Consider the following 22,401-nt stretch of genomic DNA (forward strand, 5'->3'; position numbering starts at 1 on the left):
CTCCAGGGTTAATGTTAGTACTGCCATAGTGGTTCTGTTGGATCACTGTCTCCAGGGTTAATGTTAGTACTGCCATAGTGGTTCTGTTGGATCACCGTCTCCAGGGTTAATGTTAGTACTGCCATAGTGGTTCTGTTGGATCACTGTCTCCAGGGTTAATGTTAGTACTGCCATAGTGGTTCTGTTGGGGCGGATTCAGAAAACAGCACCACACCATCTGGGTGTACAAAGAAAAGTTGAACTGAATTTAACTGTTTTTTAAAAAACAACAACACACAAATCCAGAGCTTTGTGATGCCAATTTCTGAAAACACCGTAGATATTTTACACGACGGGACGGTTTCCCAGACACAGATGAATCTTAGTCCCAGACTATAAGAGGAGTTTTAAGAGTTACTGGTGATTCTCCATTCACCAAGCTTCATAGTCCAAGGACTAGGCTTTAACAATCTGTGTCTGGAACAGCAGCCCTGAAATGTTAAAAGGAAATTAGTAAGCCCACATACCAGCCTCCGGAAAAAGTCTGTGACTTTCACCTTTGTGGCCATGGGCGTTTCCATCTCTGCCTTGTGCTCCGTTTTAGCTGAGGAGGGAAAACAGGTCTGTTAATTACCACAACAACACACACAACCTGCCAACGTCCTCTGGGGTTCAGCACGACAGGGAGCGCATGGCCACACTGTAAACATTACAGCATCACAACATCCTGGACCTACTAAACAGCTGTTTTAAAAGGTTATTAGGTTGTTGAAGGTAATTTCACATGAGAACCAACCAGGAAGTTAGATTGTATGTGTACCTGGAACTACTAAACAGCTGTTTAAAAGGTTTTTAGGAGGTTGAAGGTTATTTCACATGAGAACCAACCAGGAAGTTACATTGTATGTCTAGTCTTACAATCCACACCACCGATGGAACAGACCAAATGTAATAAGGTCCAACAGTCAGACCCCCTCTGTCTCTCTAATGACATGAGGTCCAACAGTCAGACCCCCTCTGTCTCTCTAATGACATGAGGTCCAACAGTCAGACCCCCTCTGTCTCTCTAATGTAATGAGGTCCAACAGTCAGACCCCCTCTGTCTCTCTAATGTAATGAGGTCCAACAGTCAGACCCCCTCTGTCTCTCTAATGTAATGAGGTCCAACAGCCAGACCCCCTCTGTCTCTCTAATGTAATGAGGTCCAACAGTCAGACCCCCTCTGTCTCTCTAATGTAATGAGGTCCAACAGCCAGACCCCCTCTGTCTCTCTAATGTAATGAGGTCCAACAGTCAGACCCCCTCTGTCTCTCTAATGTAATGAGGTCCAACAGTCAGACCCCCTCTGTCTCTCTAATGTAATGAGGTCCAACAGTCAGACCCCCTCTGTCTCTCTAATGACATGAGGTACATTTGACAGTCAGACCCCCTCTGTCTCTCTAATAAAATGAGGTCCAACAGTCAGACCCCCTCTGTCTCTCTAATGTAATGAGGTCCAACAGTCAGACCCCCTCTGTCTCTCTAATGTAATGAGGTCAAACAGTCAGACCCCCTCTGTCTCTCTAATGACATGAGGTCCAACAGTCAGACCCCCTCTGTCTCTCTAATGACATGAGGTCCAACAGTCAGACCCCCTCTGTCTCTCTAATGTAATGAGGTCCAACAGTCAGACCCCCTCTGTCTCTCTAATGTAATGAGGTCCAACAGTCAGACCCCCTCTGTCTCTCTAATGTAATGAGGTCAAACAGTCAGACCCCCTCTGTCTCTCTAATGTAATGAGGTCCAACAGTCAGACCCCCTCTGTCTCTCTAATGTAATGAGGTCCAACAGTCAGACCCCCTCTGTCTCTCTAATGACATGAGGTACATTTGACAGTCAGACCCCCTCTGTCTCTCTAATGTAATGAGGTCCAACAGTCAGACCCCCTCTGTCTCTCTAATGTAATGAGGTCCAACAGTCAGACCCCTCAATTGATTGATTAATTACACAGATGTTGGGGGCTTCACAAATACAATTGATTGATTAATTACACAGATGTTGGGGGCTTCACAAATACAATTGATTGATTAATTACACAGATGTTGGGGGCTTCACAAATACAATTGATTGATTAATTACACAGATGTTGGGGGCTTCACAAATACAATTGATTGATTAATTACACAGATGTTGGGGGCTTCACAAATACAATTGATTGATTAATTACACAGATGTTGGGGGCTTCACAAATACAATTGATTGATTGACTCACAGACGATGTCTGGAGCCTCCAGATAGTCTGTGAACTCGTCCTCTCGGTCGTTGTCATTGAACTTGGCCAGGGAACGGTTGTGACTGGCCTGGAGGATGGCCTGGAGCACATCCAGCTTCCTGAGGTGACGACACAGACTATGGATCCTCAGACCCTCCTCATGACCTATCACAGCCCGCCGCAGGTGGGCCTTACCTGGGGAAGGAGAAGGGAGGTGGAGGAGGGAGGAGGAATTAACGGGGAGGTGGAGGAGAGGGGAGGTGGAGGGTGGAAAGAGGAAGAGTCATTAAGCCAGGTGAGTAAGTATACAGGTAAAAACTAAATGGATCCCGTTTAGACTCAGACCATATGGTTCCAGGTGATAACGGGGCTATACACACGGGGTACCAGGTGATAACGGGGCTATACACACAGGGTACCACATGATAACATGGCTATACACACGGGGTACCAGGTGATAACATGGTGTAGAGTCCAGACAGTCAGGGACTATATAAATGACAGTCAGTGTGTAGAGTCCAGACAGTCAGGGACTATATAAATGACAGTCAGTGTGTAGAGTCCAGACAGTCAGGGACTATATAAATGACAGTCAGTGTGTAGAGTCCAGACAGTCAGGGACTATATAAATGACAGTCAGTGTGTAGAGTCCAGACAGTCAGAGACTATGTAAATGACAGTCAGTGTGTAGAGTCCAGACAGTCAAGTACTATATAAGTGACAGTCAGTGTGTAGAGTCCAGACTGTCAGGGACTATATAAATGACAGTCAGTGTGTAGAGTCCAGACAGTCAGGGACTATATAAATGACAGTCAGTGTGTAGAGTCCAGACAGTCAGGGACTATATAAATGACAGTGTGTAGTGTCCAGACAGACAGGGACTATATAAATGACAGGGTGTAGAGTCCAGACAGTCAGGGACTATATAAATAACAGTGTGTATCTAGACCTAAACCACATAAAGGACCTGTGTAAACACGGTATTGGGTTTGGAGCCTTACCGATTTGTCGTCTCTCCTCTCTCTTCCTGAGGATGTCGAGTGGGGAGCGGCCATCTGGCATGGCATCATACGCCTGGGACAGAGCCTTCTCCTGTTGGTCCTCGTCATCACTGGGCCTCACTGGAAAACACAGAGACAGGAGACAGGGATTAGAAATGGCAACACAGAGACAGGGATTAGGGACACGGCAACACAGAGACAGGGATTAGGGACACGGCAACACAGAGGACGGGGATTAGGGACATGGCAACACAGAGACTAGGACATGGCAACACAGAGACAGGGATTAGGGACATGGCAACACAGAGACAGGGATTAGAAATGGCAACACAGAGACGGGGATTAGGGACATGGCAACACAGAGACAGGGATTAGGACATGGCAACACAGAGACAGGGATTAGGGACACGGCAACACAGAGACAGGGATTAGGGACATGGCAACACAGAGACAGGGATTAGGGACATGGCAACACAGAGACAGGAGACAGGGATTAGAAATGGCAACACAGAGACGGGGATTAGGGACATGGCAACACAGAGACAGGGATTAGGGACATGGCAACACAGAGACAGGGATTAGGACATGGCAACACAGAGACAGGGATTAGGGACACGGCAACACAGAGACAGGGATTAGGGACATGGCAACACAGAGACAGGGATTAGGGACATGGCAACACAGAGACAGGGATTAGGGACATGGCAACACAGAGACAGGGATTAGGGACATGGCAACACAGAGACAGGGATTAGGGACATGGCAACACAGAGACAGGGATTAGGGACATGGCAACACAGAGACAGGGATTAGGGACACGGCAACACAGAGGACGGGGATTCGGGACATGGCAACACAGAGACAGGGATTAGGGACATGGCAACACAGAGACAGGGATTAGGGACACGGCAACACAGAGACAGGGATTAGGGACACGGCAACACAGAGGACGGGGATTCGGGACATGGCAACACAGAGACAGGGATTAGGGACATGGCAACACAGAGACAGGGATTAGGACATGGCAACACAGAGACTAGGACACGGCAACACAGAGACAGAGACTAGGACATGGCAACACAGAGACAGGGATTAGGACATGGCAACACAGAGACAGGGATTAGGGACATGGCAACACAGAGACAGGGATTAGGGACATGGCAACACAGAGACAGGGATTAGGACATGGCAACACAGAGACTAGGACACAGCAACACAGAGACAGGGATTAGGGACATGGCAACACAGAGACAGGGATTAGGGACACGGCAACACAGAGACAGAGTTGTAGGGATGTAGCCTTGGCTGTTGGCAGAAAGACAGTGTCGGCAGAAAGACAGTGTCGGCAGAAAGACAGTGTCGGCAGAAAGACAGTGTCGGCAGAAAGACAGTGTCGGCAGAAAGACAGTGTCGGCAGAAAGACAGTTTCGGCAGAAAGACAGTGTCGGCAGAAAGACAGTGTCGGCAGAGGACAGATCCAGTCTGGGACTGTGAGACAGTTTGGTTTGAACAACACAAAGACATGTTACATAAATATTTATAACTGACCAGGTTGGTACAGACTCACTCTACACTACTCTGTCCTCTTTATAAATCTAAAGGTCTCAGTACTCTGGGCTGTTCTGTCATTCTTTATAAAACTAAAGGTCTCAGTACTCTGAGCTGCTCTGTCTCTCTGTCCTCTTTATAAATCTAAAGGTCTCAGTACTCTGAGCTGCTCTGTCTCTCTGTCCTCTTTATAAATCTAAAGGTCTCAGTACTCTGAGCTGTTCTGTCTCTCTGTCCTCTTTATAAATCTAAAGGTCTCAGTACTCTGAGCTGTTCTGTCTCTCTGTCCTCTTTATAAATCTAAAGGTCTCAGTACTCTGAGCTGTTCTGTCTCTCTGTCCTCTTTATAAATCTAAAGGTCTCAGTACTCTGGGCTGTTCTGTCCTCTTTATTAAATTAAAGGTCTCAGTACTCTGGGCTGTTCTGTCTCTCTGTCCTCTTTATAAATCTAAAGGTCTCAGTACTCTGGGCTGTTCTGTCTCTCTGTCCTCTTTATAAATCTAAAGGTCTCAGTACTCTGGGCTGTTCTGTCTCTCTGTCCTCTTTATTAAATTAAAGGTCTCAGTACTCTGAGAAAGAGGTGAAGTCTGTTCCTGTAAGGTCCAGGAAACTCATCTAGGAACTAACAGAACCAGTCTGCTCCAGTCTGTTCCAGGAAACTCATCTAGTAACTAACAGGCATTTACACATCTCCCTCTCTCCCTCTGGATCGTGCATAGAAGGGATATGATTGGCTAACGGCTGCTGGACTTACGCTGGTGGTCCAATAGCGCAGTAGCCAGGAAGTAGTGTGCCAGTGAACGGTAGTGGTGGGTCTTGACCTGAGCCATGGTGGACCAGAAGAACGGGACGTTGTCCTTGATGGGAGTCTGGCTCATAGACTGGTGAACCTGGTCATAGGTGTCTCCTACCTGAGACGGGGACACAGAGATGTTCTGTTAGAGAACACATCGCAAATGGCACCCTGTTCCCTATATAGTGCACTACTGTTGACCAGAGCCCTATGGCACCCTATTCCCTATATAGTGCACTACTGTTGACCAGAGCCCTATGGCACCCTATTCCCTATATAGTGCACTACTTTAGACCAGAGTCCTATTCCCTATATAGTGCACTACTTTAGACCATAGCCCTATGGCACCCTATTCCCTATATAGCGCACAACTTTAGACCAGAGCCCTATGGCACCCTATTCCCTGTATAGTGCACTACTTTAGACCATAGCCCTATGGCACCCTATTCCCTATATAGTGCACTACTTTAGACCAGAGCCCTATGGCACCCTATTCCCTATATAGTGCACTACTTTAGACCAGAGGCTTAGGGCACCCTATTCCCTATATAGTGCACTACTTTAGACCAGAGGCTTAGGGCACTATATAGGGAATGGGGTTCCACTGCTCTTTAGTCAGACACACCTCAACGGGATATGACAGTGTGATGCCATATCGTCTTAGATGATGGAACCCCTTTTAGCGTTGAGGTGAAACTCTCTCAGATTAACCCCGTTAGGGCAAAGCAGATGTGTTGAGGTGAAACTCTCTCAGATTAACCCCATTAGGGCAAAGCGTTTAGCGTTGAGGTGAAACTCTCTCAGATTAACCCCATTAGGGCAAAGCGTTCAGCGCTGAGGTGAAACTCTCTCAGATTAACCCCATTAGGGCAAAGCGTTCAGCGTTGAGGTGAAACTCTCTCAGATTAACCCCATTAGGGCAAAGCAGATGTGTTGAGGTGAAACTCTCTCAGATTAACCCCGTTAGGGCAAAGCGTTCAGCGTTGAGGTGAAACTCTCTCAGATTAACCCCATCAGGGCAAAGCGTTTAGCGTTGAGGTGAAACTCTCTCAGATTAACCCCATTAGGGCAAAGCAGATGTGTTGAACGTTGCCCATTGAACATCAACAGACAAATCCATCCATCCATCTATCGATAACAGTGGAACTACATACCTGATTTAATCAAGATCAATCCGTCTGTATCAGCCTATAGACTGTGGGAAAGGACTCAGTATTGTTCATGTACCTTGGCAGTCTGTAGACTGTAGGAAAGGACTCAGTATTGTACATGTACCTTGGCAGCCTGTAGACTGTAGGAAAGGACTCAGTATTGTACATGTACCTTGGCAGCCTGTAGACTGTGGGAAAGGACTCAGTATTGTACATGTACCTTGGCAGCCTTTAGACTGAGGGAAAGGACTCAGTATTGTTCATGTACCTTGGCAGCCTGTAGACTGAGGGAAAGGACTCAGTATTGTTAATGTACCTTGGCAGCCTGTAGACTGTGGGAAAGGACTCAGTATTGTACATGTACCTTGGCAGCCTGTAGACTGTAGGAAAGGACTCAGTATTGTTCATGTACCTTGGCAGCCTGTAGACTGTGGGAAAGGACTCAGTATTGTTCATGTACCTTGGCAGCCTGTAGACTGAGGGAAAGGACTCAGTATTGTACATGTACCTTGGCAGCCTGTAGACTGTAGGAAAGGACTCAGTATTGTTCATGTACCTTGGCAGCCTGTAGACTGTGGGAAAGGACTCAGTATTGTTCATGTACCTTGGCAGCCTGTAGACTGTAGGAAAGGACTCAGTATTGTACATGTACCTTGGCAGCCTGTAGACTGAGGGAAAGGACTCAGTATTGTTCATGTACCTTGGCAGCCTGTAGACTGTGGGAAAGGACTCAGTATTGTACATGTACCTTGGCAGCCTGTAGACTGAGGGAAAGGACTCAGTATTGTTCATGTACCTTGGCAGCCTGTAGACTGTGGGAAAGGACTCAGTATTGTACATGTACCTTGGCAGCCTGTAGACTGTGGGAAAGGACTCAGTATTGTACATGTACCTTGGCAGCCTGTAGACTGTAGGAAAGGACTCAGTATTGTACATGTACCTTGGCAGTCTGTAGACTGTAGGAAAGGACTCAGTATTGTACATGTACCTTGGCAGTCTGTAGACTGTAGGAAAGGACTCAGTATTGTACATGTACCTTGGCAGCCTGTAGGAAAGGACTCAGTATTGTACATGTACCTTGGCAGCCTGTAGACTGTGGGAAAGGACTCAGTATTGTACATGTACCTTGGCAGCCTGTAGACTGTGGGAAAGGACTCAGTATTGTTCATGTACCTTGGCAGCCTGTAGACTGTGGGAAAGGACTCAGTATTGTACATGTACCTTGGCAGCCTCGTGGGCCATCTTGAGGAGAGAGAAGAACTCATTGCGGATGCCAGACAGAGCGATCTTCTCAAACAGACACTCCTGAGCTTGGGCCAGCATCATCTTGATGAGCATACTGAGCATGGAGGGACTCATGTCATAGCTGGGGGTGTGGGTGAACGTCTCCTTCAGGTGGTGGAGGACTCCTACAGAGGGGGATGGACACAGAGAGAGTGGGGGAGGTGAGTATGGAGGGACTCATGTCATAGCTGGGGGTGAACGTCTACTTCAGGTGGTTCAGGACATTAGGCCGAGGGGCAGTACTGTCCTAGTTTGGGTCGACTGCCGAGGGGCATTACTGTCCTAGTTTGGGTCGACTGCCGAGGGGCAGTACTGTCCTAGTTTGGGTCGACTGCCGAGGGGCAGTACTGTCCTAGTTTGGGTCGACTGCCGAGGGGCAGTACTGTCCTAGTTTGGGTCGACTGCCGAGGGGCAGTACTGTCCTAGTTTGGGTCGACTGCCGAGGGGCAGTACTGTACTGTGGGACATGATGCATGGGAAACTAGAGAAGCCAGAAGAGGACTGGCGGTCCCACATAGCCTGGTTCCTCTCTAGGTTTCTTCCTAGGTTTTGGCCTTTCTAGGGAGTTTTTCCTAGTCACCGTGCTTCTACACCTGCATTGCTTGCTGTTTGGGGTTTTTTGGCTGGGTTTCTGTAGAGCACTTTGAGATATTAGCTGATGTACGAAGGGCTTTATAAATACATTTGATTGATTGATTGATTGATTGATTGTTATATGGTTCATCTTTACCAGTAGCCAGTCCATAGAGTTTTTCCTGACATGACATTTGAAAACTATGAAATGAAATTTTTCAACTGGCTTTCTCTGACAGGCTGTTTTCCTATCGTTAAACAAAGATTACACAAGGAGAGAACTGGTCACGGCACCAACTGTGGGATAAGGGACCTACAAACATACAAAATGTATAAACCAAGTCAAATCTTCTAAACCTCTTGTAATCTGAGTGTACTGTATATTCCACCAGTGTTACTGGCAATGACTAGAGACTAGCTGTGTCATAATGGCCACTGGTGTTGTCCAAAATGGCACCCTATTCCCTACATAGTGCACTACTCTTCACCAGGGCCTTATTCCCTACATAGTGCACTACTCTTAACCAGGGCCGTATTCCCTACATAGTGCACTACTCTTAACCAGGGCCTTATTCCCTACATAGTACACTACTCTTAACCAGGGCCTTATTCCCTACATAGTGCACTACTCTTCACCAGGGCCTTATTCCCTACATAGTGCACTACTCTTAAACAGGGCCTTATTCCCTACATAGTGCACTACTCTTAACCAGGGCCCTATTCCCTATATAGTACACTACTTATAACCAGGACCCTATTCCCTACATAGTGCACTGCTCTTAACCAGGGCCCTATTCCCTACTTAGTGCACTACTCGTAACCAGGGCCCTATTCCCTATAACCAGGGCCCTATTCCCTACATAGTGCACTACTCTTAACCAGGGCCCTATTCCCTATAACCAGGGCCCTATTCCCTATAACCAGGGCCCTATTCCCTATAACCAGGGCCCTATTCCCTATAACCAGGGCCCTATTCCCTATAACCAGGGCCCTATTCCCTATAACCAGGGCCCTATTCCCTATAACCAGGGCCCTATTCCCTATAACCAGGACCCTATTCCCTATAACCAGGACCCTATTCCCTATAACCAGGACCCTATTCCCTACATAGTGCACTACTCTTAACCAGGACCCTATTTCCTACATAGTGCACTACTCTTAACCAGGGCCCTACTCCCTATAACCAGGACCCTATTCCCTACATAGTGCACTACTCTTAACCAGGACCCTATTTCCTACATAGTGCACTACTCTTAACCAGGGCCCTATTCCCTATAAACAGGGCCCTATTCTCTATAACCAGGGCCCTATTCCCTATAACCAGGGCCATATTCCCTATAACCAGGGCCATATTCCCTACATAGTGCACTACTCTTAACCAGGACCCTATTTTCTACATAGTGCACTACTCTTAACCAGGGCCCTAATCCCTATAACCAGGACCCTATTCCCTATAACCAGGACCCTATTCCCTATAACCAGGACCCAATTCCCTACATAGTGCACTACTCTTAACCAGGACCCTATTTCCTACATAGTGCATTACCCTTAACCAGGGCCCTATTCCCTATAACCAGGGCCCTATTCCCTATAACCAGGGCCCTATTCCCTATAACCAGGGCCCTATTCCCTATAACCAGGGCCCTATTCCCTATAACCAGGGCCCTATTCCCTATAACCAGGACCCTATTCCCTATAACCAGGGCCCTATTCCCTATAACCAGGACCCTATTCCCTATAACCAGGGCCCTATTCCCTATAACCAGGGCCCTATTCCCTATAACCAGGGCCCTATTCCCACATAGTGCACTACTCTTAACCAGGACCCTATTCCCTACATAGTGCACTACTCTTAACCAGGGCCCTATTCCCTATAACCAGGGCCCCATTCCCTATAACCAGGGCCCTATTCCCTATAACCAGGGCCCTATTCCCTATAACCAGGGCCCTATTCCCTATAACCAGGGCCCTATTCCCTATAACCAGGGCCCTATTCCCTATAACCAGGGCCCTATTCCCTATAACCAGGGCCCTATTCCCTATAACCAGGGCCCTATTCCCTATAACCAGGGCCCTATTCCTTATAACCAGGGCCCTATTCCCTATAACCAGGACCCTATTCCCTATAACCAGGACCCTATTCCCTATAACCAGGACCCTATTCCCTACATAGTGCACTACTCTTAACCAGGACCCTATTTCCTACATAGTGCACTACTCTTAACCAGGGCCCTATTCCCTATAACCAGGACCCTATTCCCTATAACCAGGACCCTATTCCCTATAACCAGGACCCAATTCCCTACATAGTGCACTACTCTTAACCAGGACCCTATTTCCTACATAGTGCACTACTCTTAACCAGGGCCCTACTCCCTATAACCAGGGCCCTATTCCCTATAACCAGGACCCTATTCCCTACATAGTGCACTACTCTTAACCAGGACCCTATTTCCTACATAGTGCACTACTCTTAACCAGGGCCCTACTCCCTATAACCAGGACCCTATTCCCTATAACCAGGACCCTATTCCCTATAACCAGGACCCTATTCCCTATAACCAGGACCCTATTCCCTATAACCAGGACCCTATTCCCTATAACCAGGACCCTATTCCCTATAACCAGGACCCTATTCCCTATAACCAGGACCCTATTCCCTATAACCAGGACCCTATTCCCTATAACCAGGGCCCTATTCCCTATAACCAGGGCCCTATTCCCTATAACCAGGGCCCTATTCCCTACATAGAGGGAATAAGGTGTCATGTGAGACACAGCCAACTGGTTCTAGTGTCTCCTCACCTGCAGCTTTCTGGAAGGCTGTGATGGCATCCTGGAGGCCGGAGCCCGTCTGGCGGTTGCAGCGCGTGCCGATCTGGGTGTAGAGGGCGCCGATGTTGAACAGAATACTGGCCTTCTCCAGAGACACGTTCTGCTGGCACACTGGAACACCTGTGAACGAGTCATACCTGGGAGAGAGACAGACAGAAAGGTCACTAGTGGAACCATAACACTGTGTTGACCCCTGGAGAGACCGACAGAGAGGTCACTATTGGAACCATAACACCATGATGACCCCTGGAGAGACCGACAGAGAGGTCACTAGTGGAACCATAACACCGTGATGACCCCTGGAGAGACTGACAGAGAGGTCACTAGTGGAACCATAACACCGTGATGACCCCTGGAGAGACTGACAGAGAGGTCACTAGTGGAACCATAACACCGTGATGACCCCTGGAGAGACCGACAGAGAGGTCACTAGTGGAACCATAACACCGTGATGACCCCTGGAGAGACCGACAGAGAGGTCACTAGTGGAACCATAACACCGTGATGACCCCTGGAGAGACCGACAGAGAGGTCACTAGTGGAACCATAACACCGTGATGACCCCTGGAGAGACCGACAGAGAGGTCACTAGTGGAACCATAACACCGTGATGACCCCTGGAGAGACCGACAGAGAGGTCACTAGTGGAACCATAACACCGTGATGACCCCTGGAGAGACCGACAGAGAGGTCACTAGTGGAACCATAACACCGTGATGACCCCTGGAGAGACCGACAGAGAGGTCACTAGTGGAACCATAACACCATGATGACCCCTGGAGAGACAGACAGAGAGGTCACTAGTGGAACCATAACACCATGATGACCCCTGGAGAGACCGACAGAGAGGTCACTAGTGGAACCATAACACCGTGATGACCCCTGGAGAGACCGACAGAGAGGTCACTAGTGGAACCATAACACTGTGATGACCCCTGGAGAGACCGACAGAGAGGTCACTATAGTGGAACCATAACACCGTGATGACCCCTGGAGAGACCGACAGAGAGGTCACTAGTGGAACCATAACACCGTGATGACCCCTGGAGAGACCGACAGAGAGGTCACTAGTGGAACCATAACACCGTGATGACCCCTGGAGAGACCGACAGAGAGGTCACTAGTGGAACCATAACACCATGATGACCCCTGGAGAGACTGACATGTTTTCCCCTGGAGAGAGGTAGATACCTGGACCCCTGGGCTGGGTCAGACCATGATTGACGGGGCATTGGAGACAGTGAGGTGAAGATACTATAGATACCTGGACCCCTGGGCTGGGTCAGACCATGATTGACGGGGCATTGGAGACAGTGAGGTGGAACATACCAAGTAAAGAAGATGCCCATCTGGCGGGTAGCGGAGAAGAAGCGGCTCTCCAGTAGAGGTATGTGGCTGAAGTACTTAGCCAGGGTCTCGATGCCGGCGTCATTGCGACTGGGGGTACGACAGGCCTGTGGGTATGGTGAGGAAAGAGCGTCAAAATACAACAAGACCGTTCTCTGTGTGGTGGGTGATTCCATAGAGAACCCAGTTTCACTCTGACAATGTAGATTTCAATGAGACCGATGGTGAAAGTACCTGTCTCAGGTCCATCAGGTCAGCGATCTCCTCCTCGAAGCTGGAGCCATCTTCACTGTAGTGCTCCAGGATGAAGTCCTGGAAAAACACACCAGAACAGAGAGGAGACCATCGTCAACACACCAGAACAGAGAGGAGACCATCGTCAACACACCAGTACAGAGAGGAGACCATCGTCAACACACCAGAACAGAGAGACCATCGTCAACACACCAGTACAGAGAGGAGACCATCGTCAACACACCAGTACAGAGAGGAGACCATCGTCAACACACCAGTACAGAGAGGAGACCATCGTCAACACACCAGTACAGAGAGGAAGCCATCGTCAACACACCAGTACAGAGAGGAGACCATCGTCAACACACCAGAACAGAGAGACCATCGTCAACACACCAGTACAGAGAGGAGACCATCGTCAACACACCAGTACAGAGAGGAGACCATCGTCAACACACCAGTACAGAGAGGAGACCATCGTCAACACACCAGTACAGAGAGGACACCATCGTCAACACACCAGAACAGAGAGGAGACCATCGTCAACACACCAGAACAGAGAGGAGACCATTGTCAACACACCAGAACAGAGAGGAGACCATCGTCAACACACCAGAACAGAGAGACCATCCTCAACACACCAGAACAGAGAGACCATCCTCAACACACCAGAACAGAGAGACCATCCTCAACACACCAGAACAGAGAGACCATCGTCAACACACCAGAACAGAGAGACCATCGTCAACACACCAGAACAGAGAGACCATCGTCAACACACCAGAAAAGAGAGACCATCGTCAACACACCAGAACAGAGAGGTGACCATCGTCAACACACCAGAACAGAGAGGTGACCATCGTCAACACACCAGAACAGAGAAGTGACCATCGTCAACACACCAGAACAGAGAAGTGACCATCATCAACACACTAGAACAGAGAGGAGACCATCGTCAACACACCAGAACAGAGAGACCATCGTCAACACACCAGAACAGAACAACCCACCCATCAAAACACCATCCACTGTCCTATAGAGCCACCGACCCATCAAAACACCATCCACTGTCCTATAGAGCAACCGACCCATCAAAACACCATCCACTGTGTTATAGAGCCACCGACCCATCAAAACACCATCCACTGTCCTATAGAGCCACCGACCCATCAAAACACCATCCACTGTCCTATAGAGCCACCGACCCATCAAAACACCATCCACTGTCCTATAGAGTCACCGACCCATCAAAACACCATCCACTGTCCTATAGAGCCACCGACCCATCAAAACACCATCCACTGTGTTATAGAGCCACCGACCCATCAAAACACCATCCACTGTGTTATAGAGCAACCGACCCATCAAAACACCATCCACTGTCCTATAGAGCCACCGACCCATCAAAACACCATCCACTGTGTTATAGAGCAACCGACCCATCAAAACACCATCCACTGTCCTATAGAGCCACCGACCCATCAAAACACCATCCACTGTGTTATAGAGCCACCGACCCATCAAAACACCATCCACTGTGTTATAGAGCCACCGACCCATCAAAACACCATCCACTGTCCTATAGAGCCACCGACCCATCAAAACACCATCCACTGTGTTATAGAGCCAACAGCCCATCAAAACACCAGTCCAGGGTGCTTTAACATGTGTGTACCTGACCTCTCCCAAGAACCAACCTGACCCCTCCCCAGACCCAACCAAACCTGACCCCTCCCCAGACCCAACCAAACCTATCCCCTCCCCTCCCCAGACCCAACCAAACCTATCCCCTCCCCTCCCCAGACCCAACCAAACCTGTCCCCTCCCCTCCCCAGAACCAACCAAACCTGACCTCTCCCCAGAACCAACCAAACCTGACCTCTCCCCAGACTCAACCAAACCTGACCTCTCCCCAGAACTAACCAACCTGTCCCCTCCCCAGAACCAACCAACCTGTCCCCTCCCCAGACTCAACCAACCTGTCCCCTCCCCAGACCCAACCACACCTGACCCCTCCCCAGACCCAACCACACCTGACTCCTCCCCAGACCCAACCACACCTGACTCCTCCCCAGACCCAACCACACCTGACCCGTCCCCAGACCCAACCAAACCTGTCCCTGAGCCCTCCCCAGACCCAACCAAACCTGTCCCTGAGCCCTCCCCAGACCCAACCAAACCTGTCCCTGAGCCCTCCCCAGACCCAACCAAACCTGTCCCTGACCCCTCCCCAGACCCAACCAAACCTGTCCCTGAGCCCTCCCCAGACCCAACCAAACCTGTCCCTGACCCCTCCCCAGACCCAACCAAACCTGTCCCTGAGCCCTCCCCAGACCCAACCAAACCTGTCCCTGAGCCCTCCCCAGACCCAACCAAACCTGTCCCTGACCCCTCCCCAGACCCAACCAAACCTGTCCCTGAGCCCTCCCCAGACCCAACCAAACCTGTCCCTGAGCCCTCCCCAGACCCAACCACACCTGACCCCTCCCCAGACCCAACCAAACCTGTCCCCTCTCCACCCCAGACCCAACCATAACCTGCCCCCTCCCCTCCCCAGACCCAACCATAACCTGCCCCCTCCCCTCCCCAGACCCAACCAAACCTGAGCCCTCCCCAGACCCAACCAAACCTGAGCCCTCCCCAGACCCAACCAAACCTGAGCCCTCCCCAGACCCAACCACACCTGACTCCTCCCCAGACCCAACCACACCTGACCCCTCCCCAGACCCAACCACACCTGACCCCTCCCCAGACCCAACCACACCTGACTCCTCCCCAGACCCAACCACACCTGACTCCTCCTCAGACCCAAATACACCTGAGCCCTCCCCAGACCCAACCAAACCTGTCCCTGAGCCCTCCCCAGACCCAACCAAACCTGTCCCTGAGCCCACCCCAGACCCAACCATAACCTGCCCCCTCCCCTCCCCAGACCCAACCAAACATGTCCCCTCCCCTCCCCAGACCCAACCAAACATGTCCCCTCCCCTCCCCAGACCCAACCAAACATGTCCCATCCCCTCCCCAGACCCAACCAAACCTGAGCCCTCCCCAGACCCAACCAAACCTGAGCCCTCCCCAGACCCAACCAAACCTGAGCCCTCCCCAGACCCAACCAAACCTGAGCCCTCCCCAGACCCAACCAAACCTGTCCCCTCCCCAGACCCAACCACACCTGTCCCCTCCCCAGACCCAACCACACCTGTCCCCTCCCCAGACCCAACCACACCTGACCCCTCCCCAGACCCAACCACACCTGACCCCTCCCCAGACCCAACCACACCTGACCCCTCCCCAGACCCAACCACACCTGACCCCTCCCCAGACCCAACCACACCTGACCCCTCCCCAGACCCAACCACACCTGAGCCCTCACCAGACCCAACCAAACCTGAGTCGAACCCAGCATCAGTGTCTCTCTAGCCCCGTGACGATCAGCGTTGTGTCTCCTGACTAGCAACCAGACAGTATGTCACTGACACCTGGTCATTAAAGCTAGTTGATTACAGGCTAGAAGTAGGACTTAACAGACAGATACAGGAAGGCCACGTCTCAAATGGCACCCTATTCCCTAGTGCACTATGTTTGACCAAGGCCCACAAGGGAGAGCCCACAAGGGAGAGCCCACAAGGGAGAGCCCACAAGGGAGAGCCCACAAGGGAGAGCCCACAAGGGAAAGCCCACAAGGGAGGGCCCACAAGGGAGAGCCCACAAGGGAGGCCCACAAGGGAGAGCCCACAAGGGAGAGCCCACAAGGGAGGCCCACAAGGGAGAGCCCACAAGGGAGAGCCCACAAGGGAGAGCCCACAAGGGAGGACCCACAAGGGAGGACCCACAAGGGCTCTGGTCAATCTGGGGAATAGGGTCCCATTTGGGACGTAGCCTAAGTCAATCATCTAGATACTGCCAAGTCCTTATCTGCACCTCACAGCGGTATAAAGGTGACATCATGGTATTCCCCACCACCGGTAGGCTAAGTGTGCGGTTGTCATTTCCTGGTTGACAGAGATGTGACCTAGTTGACAATAATAAAGCTGTTTGCCGAGGGTCAAAACATCACGGGGTTAAACTTGAATCTACTGAACCTGATGAAATGCTGAACAAATGGTTTAGATCCCGATGGCACTGTATTCCCCCGTAGTGCACTACTTTTGACCAGGGGCCAACAGTAGTGCATAAAATAGGGAGTAGGTTGCAATTTGGGACACAACATATTGCTTATATATCCACTACATACTACTGAACAAATGGAGAATAGAGATCGCTGTCAAAGGAATTGTGAAACAGCTGCTGAACCTTCGCTGAATGCCCTGCCTGTAGGTCGGTCTGGATAAGAGAACCTGACTGTAGGTCGGTCTGGATAAGAGAACCTGACTGTAGGTCGGTCTGGATAAGAGAACCTGACTGTAGGTCGGTCTGGATAAGAGAACCTGACTGTAGGTCGGTCTGGATAAGAGAACCTGACTTTACGTCGGTCTGGATAAGAGAACCTGACTGAACGCATGTCGGTCTGGATAAGAGAACCTGACTTTACGTCGGTCTGGATAAGAGAACCTGACTTTACATCGGTCTGGATAAGAGAACCTGACTGAATGCATGTCGGTCTGGATAAGAGAACCTGACTGAACGCATGTCGGTCTGGATAAGAGAACCTGACTGTAGGTCAGTCTGGATAAGAGAACCTGACTTTACATCGGTCTGGATAAGAGAACCTGACTGAACGCATGTCGGTCTGGATAAGAGAACCTGACTGTAGGTCGGTCTGGATAAGAGAACCTGACTGTAGGTCGGTCTGGATAAGAGAACCTGACTGAACGCATGTCGGTCTGGATAAGAGAACCTGACTGTAGGTCAGTCTGGATAAGAGAACCTGACTGAACGCATGTCGGTCTGGATAAGAGAACCTGACTGTGTTGGTCTGGATAAGAGAACCTGACTTTACGTCGGTCTGGATAAGAGAACCTGACTGAACGCATGTCGGTCTGGATAAGAGAACCTGACTGTAGATCGGTCTGGATAAGAGAACCTGACTTTACGTCGGTCTGGATAAGAGAACCTGACTTTACATCGGTCTGGATAAGAGAACCTGACTGAACGCATGTCGGTCTGGATAAGAGAACCTGACTGAACGCATGTCGGTCTGGATAAGAGAACCTGACTGTAGGTCGGTCTGGATTAGAGAACCTGACTGAACGCATGTCGGTCTGGATAAGAGAACCTGACTGTAGATCGGTCTGGATAAGAGAACCTGACTTTACGTCGGTCTGGATAAGAGAACCTGACTTTACATCGGTCTGGATAAGAGAACCTGACTGAACGCATGTCGGTCTGGATAAGAGAACCTGACTGAACGCATGTCGGTCTGGATAAGAGAACCTGACTGTAGGTCGGTCTGGATTAGAGAACCTGACTGAACGCATGTCGGTCTGGATAAGAGAACCTGACTTTACGTCGGTCTGGATAAGAGAACCTGACTGTACGTCGGTCTGGATAAGAGAACCTGACTGTGTTGGTCTGGATAAGAGAACATGACTGTGTTGGTCTGGATAAGAGAACCTGACTGTACGTCGGTCTGGATAAGAGAACCTGACTGTAGATCGGCCTGGATAAGAGAACCTGAATGCATGTAGGTCTGGATAAGATGATCTGACTGAATGCATGTCGGTCTGGATAAGAGAACCTGACTGTGTCGGTCTGGATAAGAGAACCTGAATGCATGTAGGTCTGGATAAGATGATCTGAAATGTACAGGTAGTGAAGAAGTAGTGAAACGGAGGTCTGTACTACCTTGAATGACACAGAGAAGTCCATCTCTTTAGTCTCCTTCAGACCCAGCGGGATGAGAGGGATGCTGGAGGTCTCTCTGGAAACAGGAAAGAAGATATCGTTGACATGTGATATTTACCTGTTATACAGTGATGTTAGCGGTGAACAGTGAGGCTCAGAGTTTTACACACATTAACAGACATATTGTTGAGGTGATGTAACAGACAGGTTGGCTGTGTGATGTTAGTGGTGAACAGTGAGGCTCAGAGTTTTACACACATTAACAGACATATTGTTGAGGTGATGTAACAGACAGGTTGACTGTGTGATGTTAGCGGTGAGGCTCAGAGTTGATATCACAAATTAAGTTGAATCCAAACTTCCATTGAAGTCACATTTTCACTTAGTCTGCCACTGACATCAATACATAACTAAATGACCATTTTAAAGTGGGAGAAAGTTTACATTTGCTCTTCAGATTGCAGGCCAGAGGGAACACCCTTTGACAACAGTCTCTCTTTGCCTACAGACACACCAACACTGACCCACAATACACTACAACCCAGAGTAAACACCCAGATGTACCAGGGTCCACCTTACTCACGCCAACACTGCCCCACAATACATTACAACCCAGAGTAAACACCCAGAGGTACCAGGGTCCACCTTACTCACGCCAACACTGCCCCACAATACACTACAACCCAGAGTAAACACCCAGGGGTACCTGGGTCCACCTTACTCACGCCAACACTGCCCCACAATACACTACAACCCAGAGTAAACACCCAGGTACCTGGGTCCACCTTACTCACGCCAACACTGCCCCACAATACACTACAACCCAGAGTAAACACCCAGAGGTACCTGGGTCCACCTTACTCACGCCAACACTGCCCCACAATACACTACAACCCAGAGTAAACACCCAGAGGTACCTGGGTCCACCTTACTCACGCCAACACTGACCCACAATACACTACAACCCAGAGTAAACACCCAGAGGTACCTGGGTCCACCTTACTCACTGGTAATTAACCAGGGATATGTCTGGAACCCTATTCCCTTTGGGTCTGGCACCCTATTCCCTCTGGGTCTGGCACCCTATTCCCTCTGGGTCTGGCACCCTATTCCCTCTGGGTCTGGCACCCTATTCCCTCTGGGTCTGGCACCCTATTCCCTCTGGGTCTGGCACCCTATTCCCTCTGGGTCTGGCACCCTATTCCCTCTGGGTCTAATCAAAAGTAGTGCACATTAGAGGAATAGGGTGCCATTTGGCCGTCAGACCTTCTTACCAGAATTGAAAAAAAGAGAACGTGCTTGGGCCGGTCTCCAGGGGCTCTGATTGGGCCTCAGAGAGGGCACTCTGACCAAATCAGGATGTTCTGTTTGTTTCTGGTTGTCATGGAGAACATGGTGTCTTAATGAGGAGTGATGTTCTGTTTGTTTCTGGTTGTCATGGAGAACATGGTGTCTTAATGAGGAGTGATGTTCTGTTTGTTTCTGGTTGTCATGGAGAACATGGTGTCTTAATGAGGAGTGATGTTCTGTTTGTTTCTGGTTGTCATGGAGAACATGGTGTCTTAATGAGGACTGATGTTCTGTTTGTTTCTGGTTGTCATGGAGAACACAGTGTCTTAATGAGGAGTGATGTTCTGTTTGTTTCTGGTTGTCATGGAGAACATGGTGTCTTAATGAGGAGTGATGTTCTGTTTGTTTCTGGTTGTCATGGAGAACATGGTGTCTTAATGAGGAGTGTGTCTGCATACAGATGGAGGTGTAGGGTGTTTTCCAGCGGTGGAATAAAGAACCCAACTGTCATACTTGAGTAAAAGTGAAAGTCACCCAGTCAAATACTACTTGAGTAAAAGTGAAAGTCACCCAGTAAAATACTACTTGAGTAAAAGTCACCCAGTAAAATACTACTTGAGTGAAAAAAGTCTAAAAAGGTATTTTGGGTTTAAAAGTATCAAAAGTGAAAAGGATTTCAACATTCCTTATATTAAGCAAACCAGGGGGCAGCATTTTTATTTTGTATATGCGTGGGTAATCTGCCTCTACCATCGGTTCTATTAGCCAATGTACAATCATTGGATGACACATTTAGATACGATCACGAATATCCTACCAACGGGACATTAAACACGGTAATATTTTATGTTTCACCGAGTCGTGCCTGAACGACAACGGGGATAACATCAAGCTGGCGGGGTTTTCGTCGCATCGGCTAAGACAAGGGGTGGCGATCTGTGTCTATTTGTAAAGAACAGCTGGTGCACGAAATCTAATATTAAAGGAAGTCTCGAGGTTTTGCTCACCTGAGGTAGAGTATCTCATGATAAGCTGTAGACTACACTATTTACTTAGAGGTATTTATACAGTATATATATTTTTTTCATAGCTGTCCATTTACTACCACAAACCAGTGCTGGGAATAAACCGCACTCAATGAGCTGAATAAGGCAATAAGCAAGCAGGAAAACGCTCATCCAGAGGCTGCGCCCCTAGTGGCCGGGGACTTCAATGCAGGGAAACTGAAATCCATTTGACCCAATTTCTACCAGCATGTTAAATGTGCAACCAGAGGGGAAAAACCCCCAACTCTAGACCACCTTTCATCCACACAGAGAGAGACACGTACAAAGCTCACCCTCACCCTCCATTTGACAAATATGACCACAATTCTGTCCTCCTGATTCCTGCTTACAAGCAAAAACTAAAGCAGGAAGCACCAACTAAGTTGGTACCAACTAAGCACCAACTAAGTACCCATCTAGACGGTGTAGGCCAGCTGTAGCCATCTAGACGGTGTAGGCCAGCTGTAGCCATCTAGACGGTGTAGGCCAGCTGTAGCCATCTAGACGGTGTAGGCCAGCTGTAGCCATCTAGACGGTGTAGGCCAGCTGTAGCCATCTAGACGGTGTAGGCCAGCTGTAGCCATCTAGACGGTGTAGGCCAGCTGTAGCCATCTAGACTGTGTAGGCCAGCTGTAGCCATCTAGACGGTGTAGGCCAGCTGTACCCATTTAGATGGTGAGACACACGAAAACGTCTCACAACTGTGAGCTGCTGACCGAAGACGCTAACTTCCTCATCAGACATATGAGTGGGTGTAAATCTTGGGAGCTCACTGGTTCCTCATCCATAATCTTTGGTTTTCTGTTCTCAACCAGACAGGCCGGTTTCTTTTCCTCGCTCTGTTGTTCTCTCTCTCTCTCACCAGCTCTTTGTTTTGATGTGAAGCCTCGGAGCGGCTGTGGTGCCCGTCAGACTAATCAAAGCCCTCCGCATTCCACAGCAATGTGCTCATTTTGTGTTCACAGTGTTTTATTTAAAGGCCCAGTTGACTGTAGTGTGTTTAGGTTCACAGTGTTTTATTTAAGGCCCAGTTGACTGTAGTGTGTTTAGGTTCACAGTGTTTTATTTAAGGCCCAGTTGACTGTAGTGTGTTTAGGTTCACAGTGTTTTATTTAAAGGCCCAGTTGACTGTAGTGTGTTTAGGTTCACAGTGTTTTATTTAAAGGCCCAGTTGACTGTAGTGTGTTTAGGTTGCTGGTGTTTTATTTAAAGGCCCAGTTGGCTGTAGTGTGTTTAGGTTCACAGTGTTTTATTTAAAGGCCCAGTTGACTGTAGTGTGTTT

At 49.2% G+C, this 22,401-nt stretch overlaps 1 protein-coding gene across 1 annotated transcript in view; it reads right to left on the reverse strand.

The window, feature by feature from the left end:
- Positions 1-22,401, reverse strand: part of LOC139411747 (rhophilin-2-like) — a 78,271-nt gene that overhangs the window by 11,550 nt on the left and 44,320 nt on the right. The window contains exons 4-12 of the mRNA XM_071158444.1: positions 18,784-18,859; positions 12,997-13,074; positions 12,745-12,869; positions 11,386-11,552; positions 7,945-8,132; positions 5,534-5,690; positions 3,232-3,351; positions 2,231-2,425; positions 507-583 (exon numbers count right to left, since the gene is read on the reverse strand). Coding sequence (XP_071014545.1) covers positions 507-583; positions 2,231-2,425; positions 3,232-3,351; positions 5,534-5,690; positions 7,945-8,132; positions 11,386-11,552; positions 12,745-12,869; positions 12,997-13,074; positions 18,784-18,859 — 1,183 coding nt within the window. The remainder of the gene's footprint in view (positions 1-506; positions 584-2,230; positions 2,426-3,231; positions 3,352-5,533; positions 5,691-7,944; positions 8,133-11,385; positions 11,553-12,744; positions 12,870-12,996; positions 13,075-18,783; positions 18,860-22,401) is intronic.

This window comes from Oncorhynchus clarkii, chromosome 6 (assembly GCF_045791955.1).
Source record: "Oncorhynchus clarkii lewisi isolate Uvic-CL-2024 chromosome 6, UVic_Ocla_1.0, whole genome shotgun sequence".
Classification (NCBI taxonomy): Eukaryota; Metazoa; Chordata; class Actinopteri; order Salmoniformes; family Salmonidae; genus Oncorhynchus; species Oncorhynchus clarkii.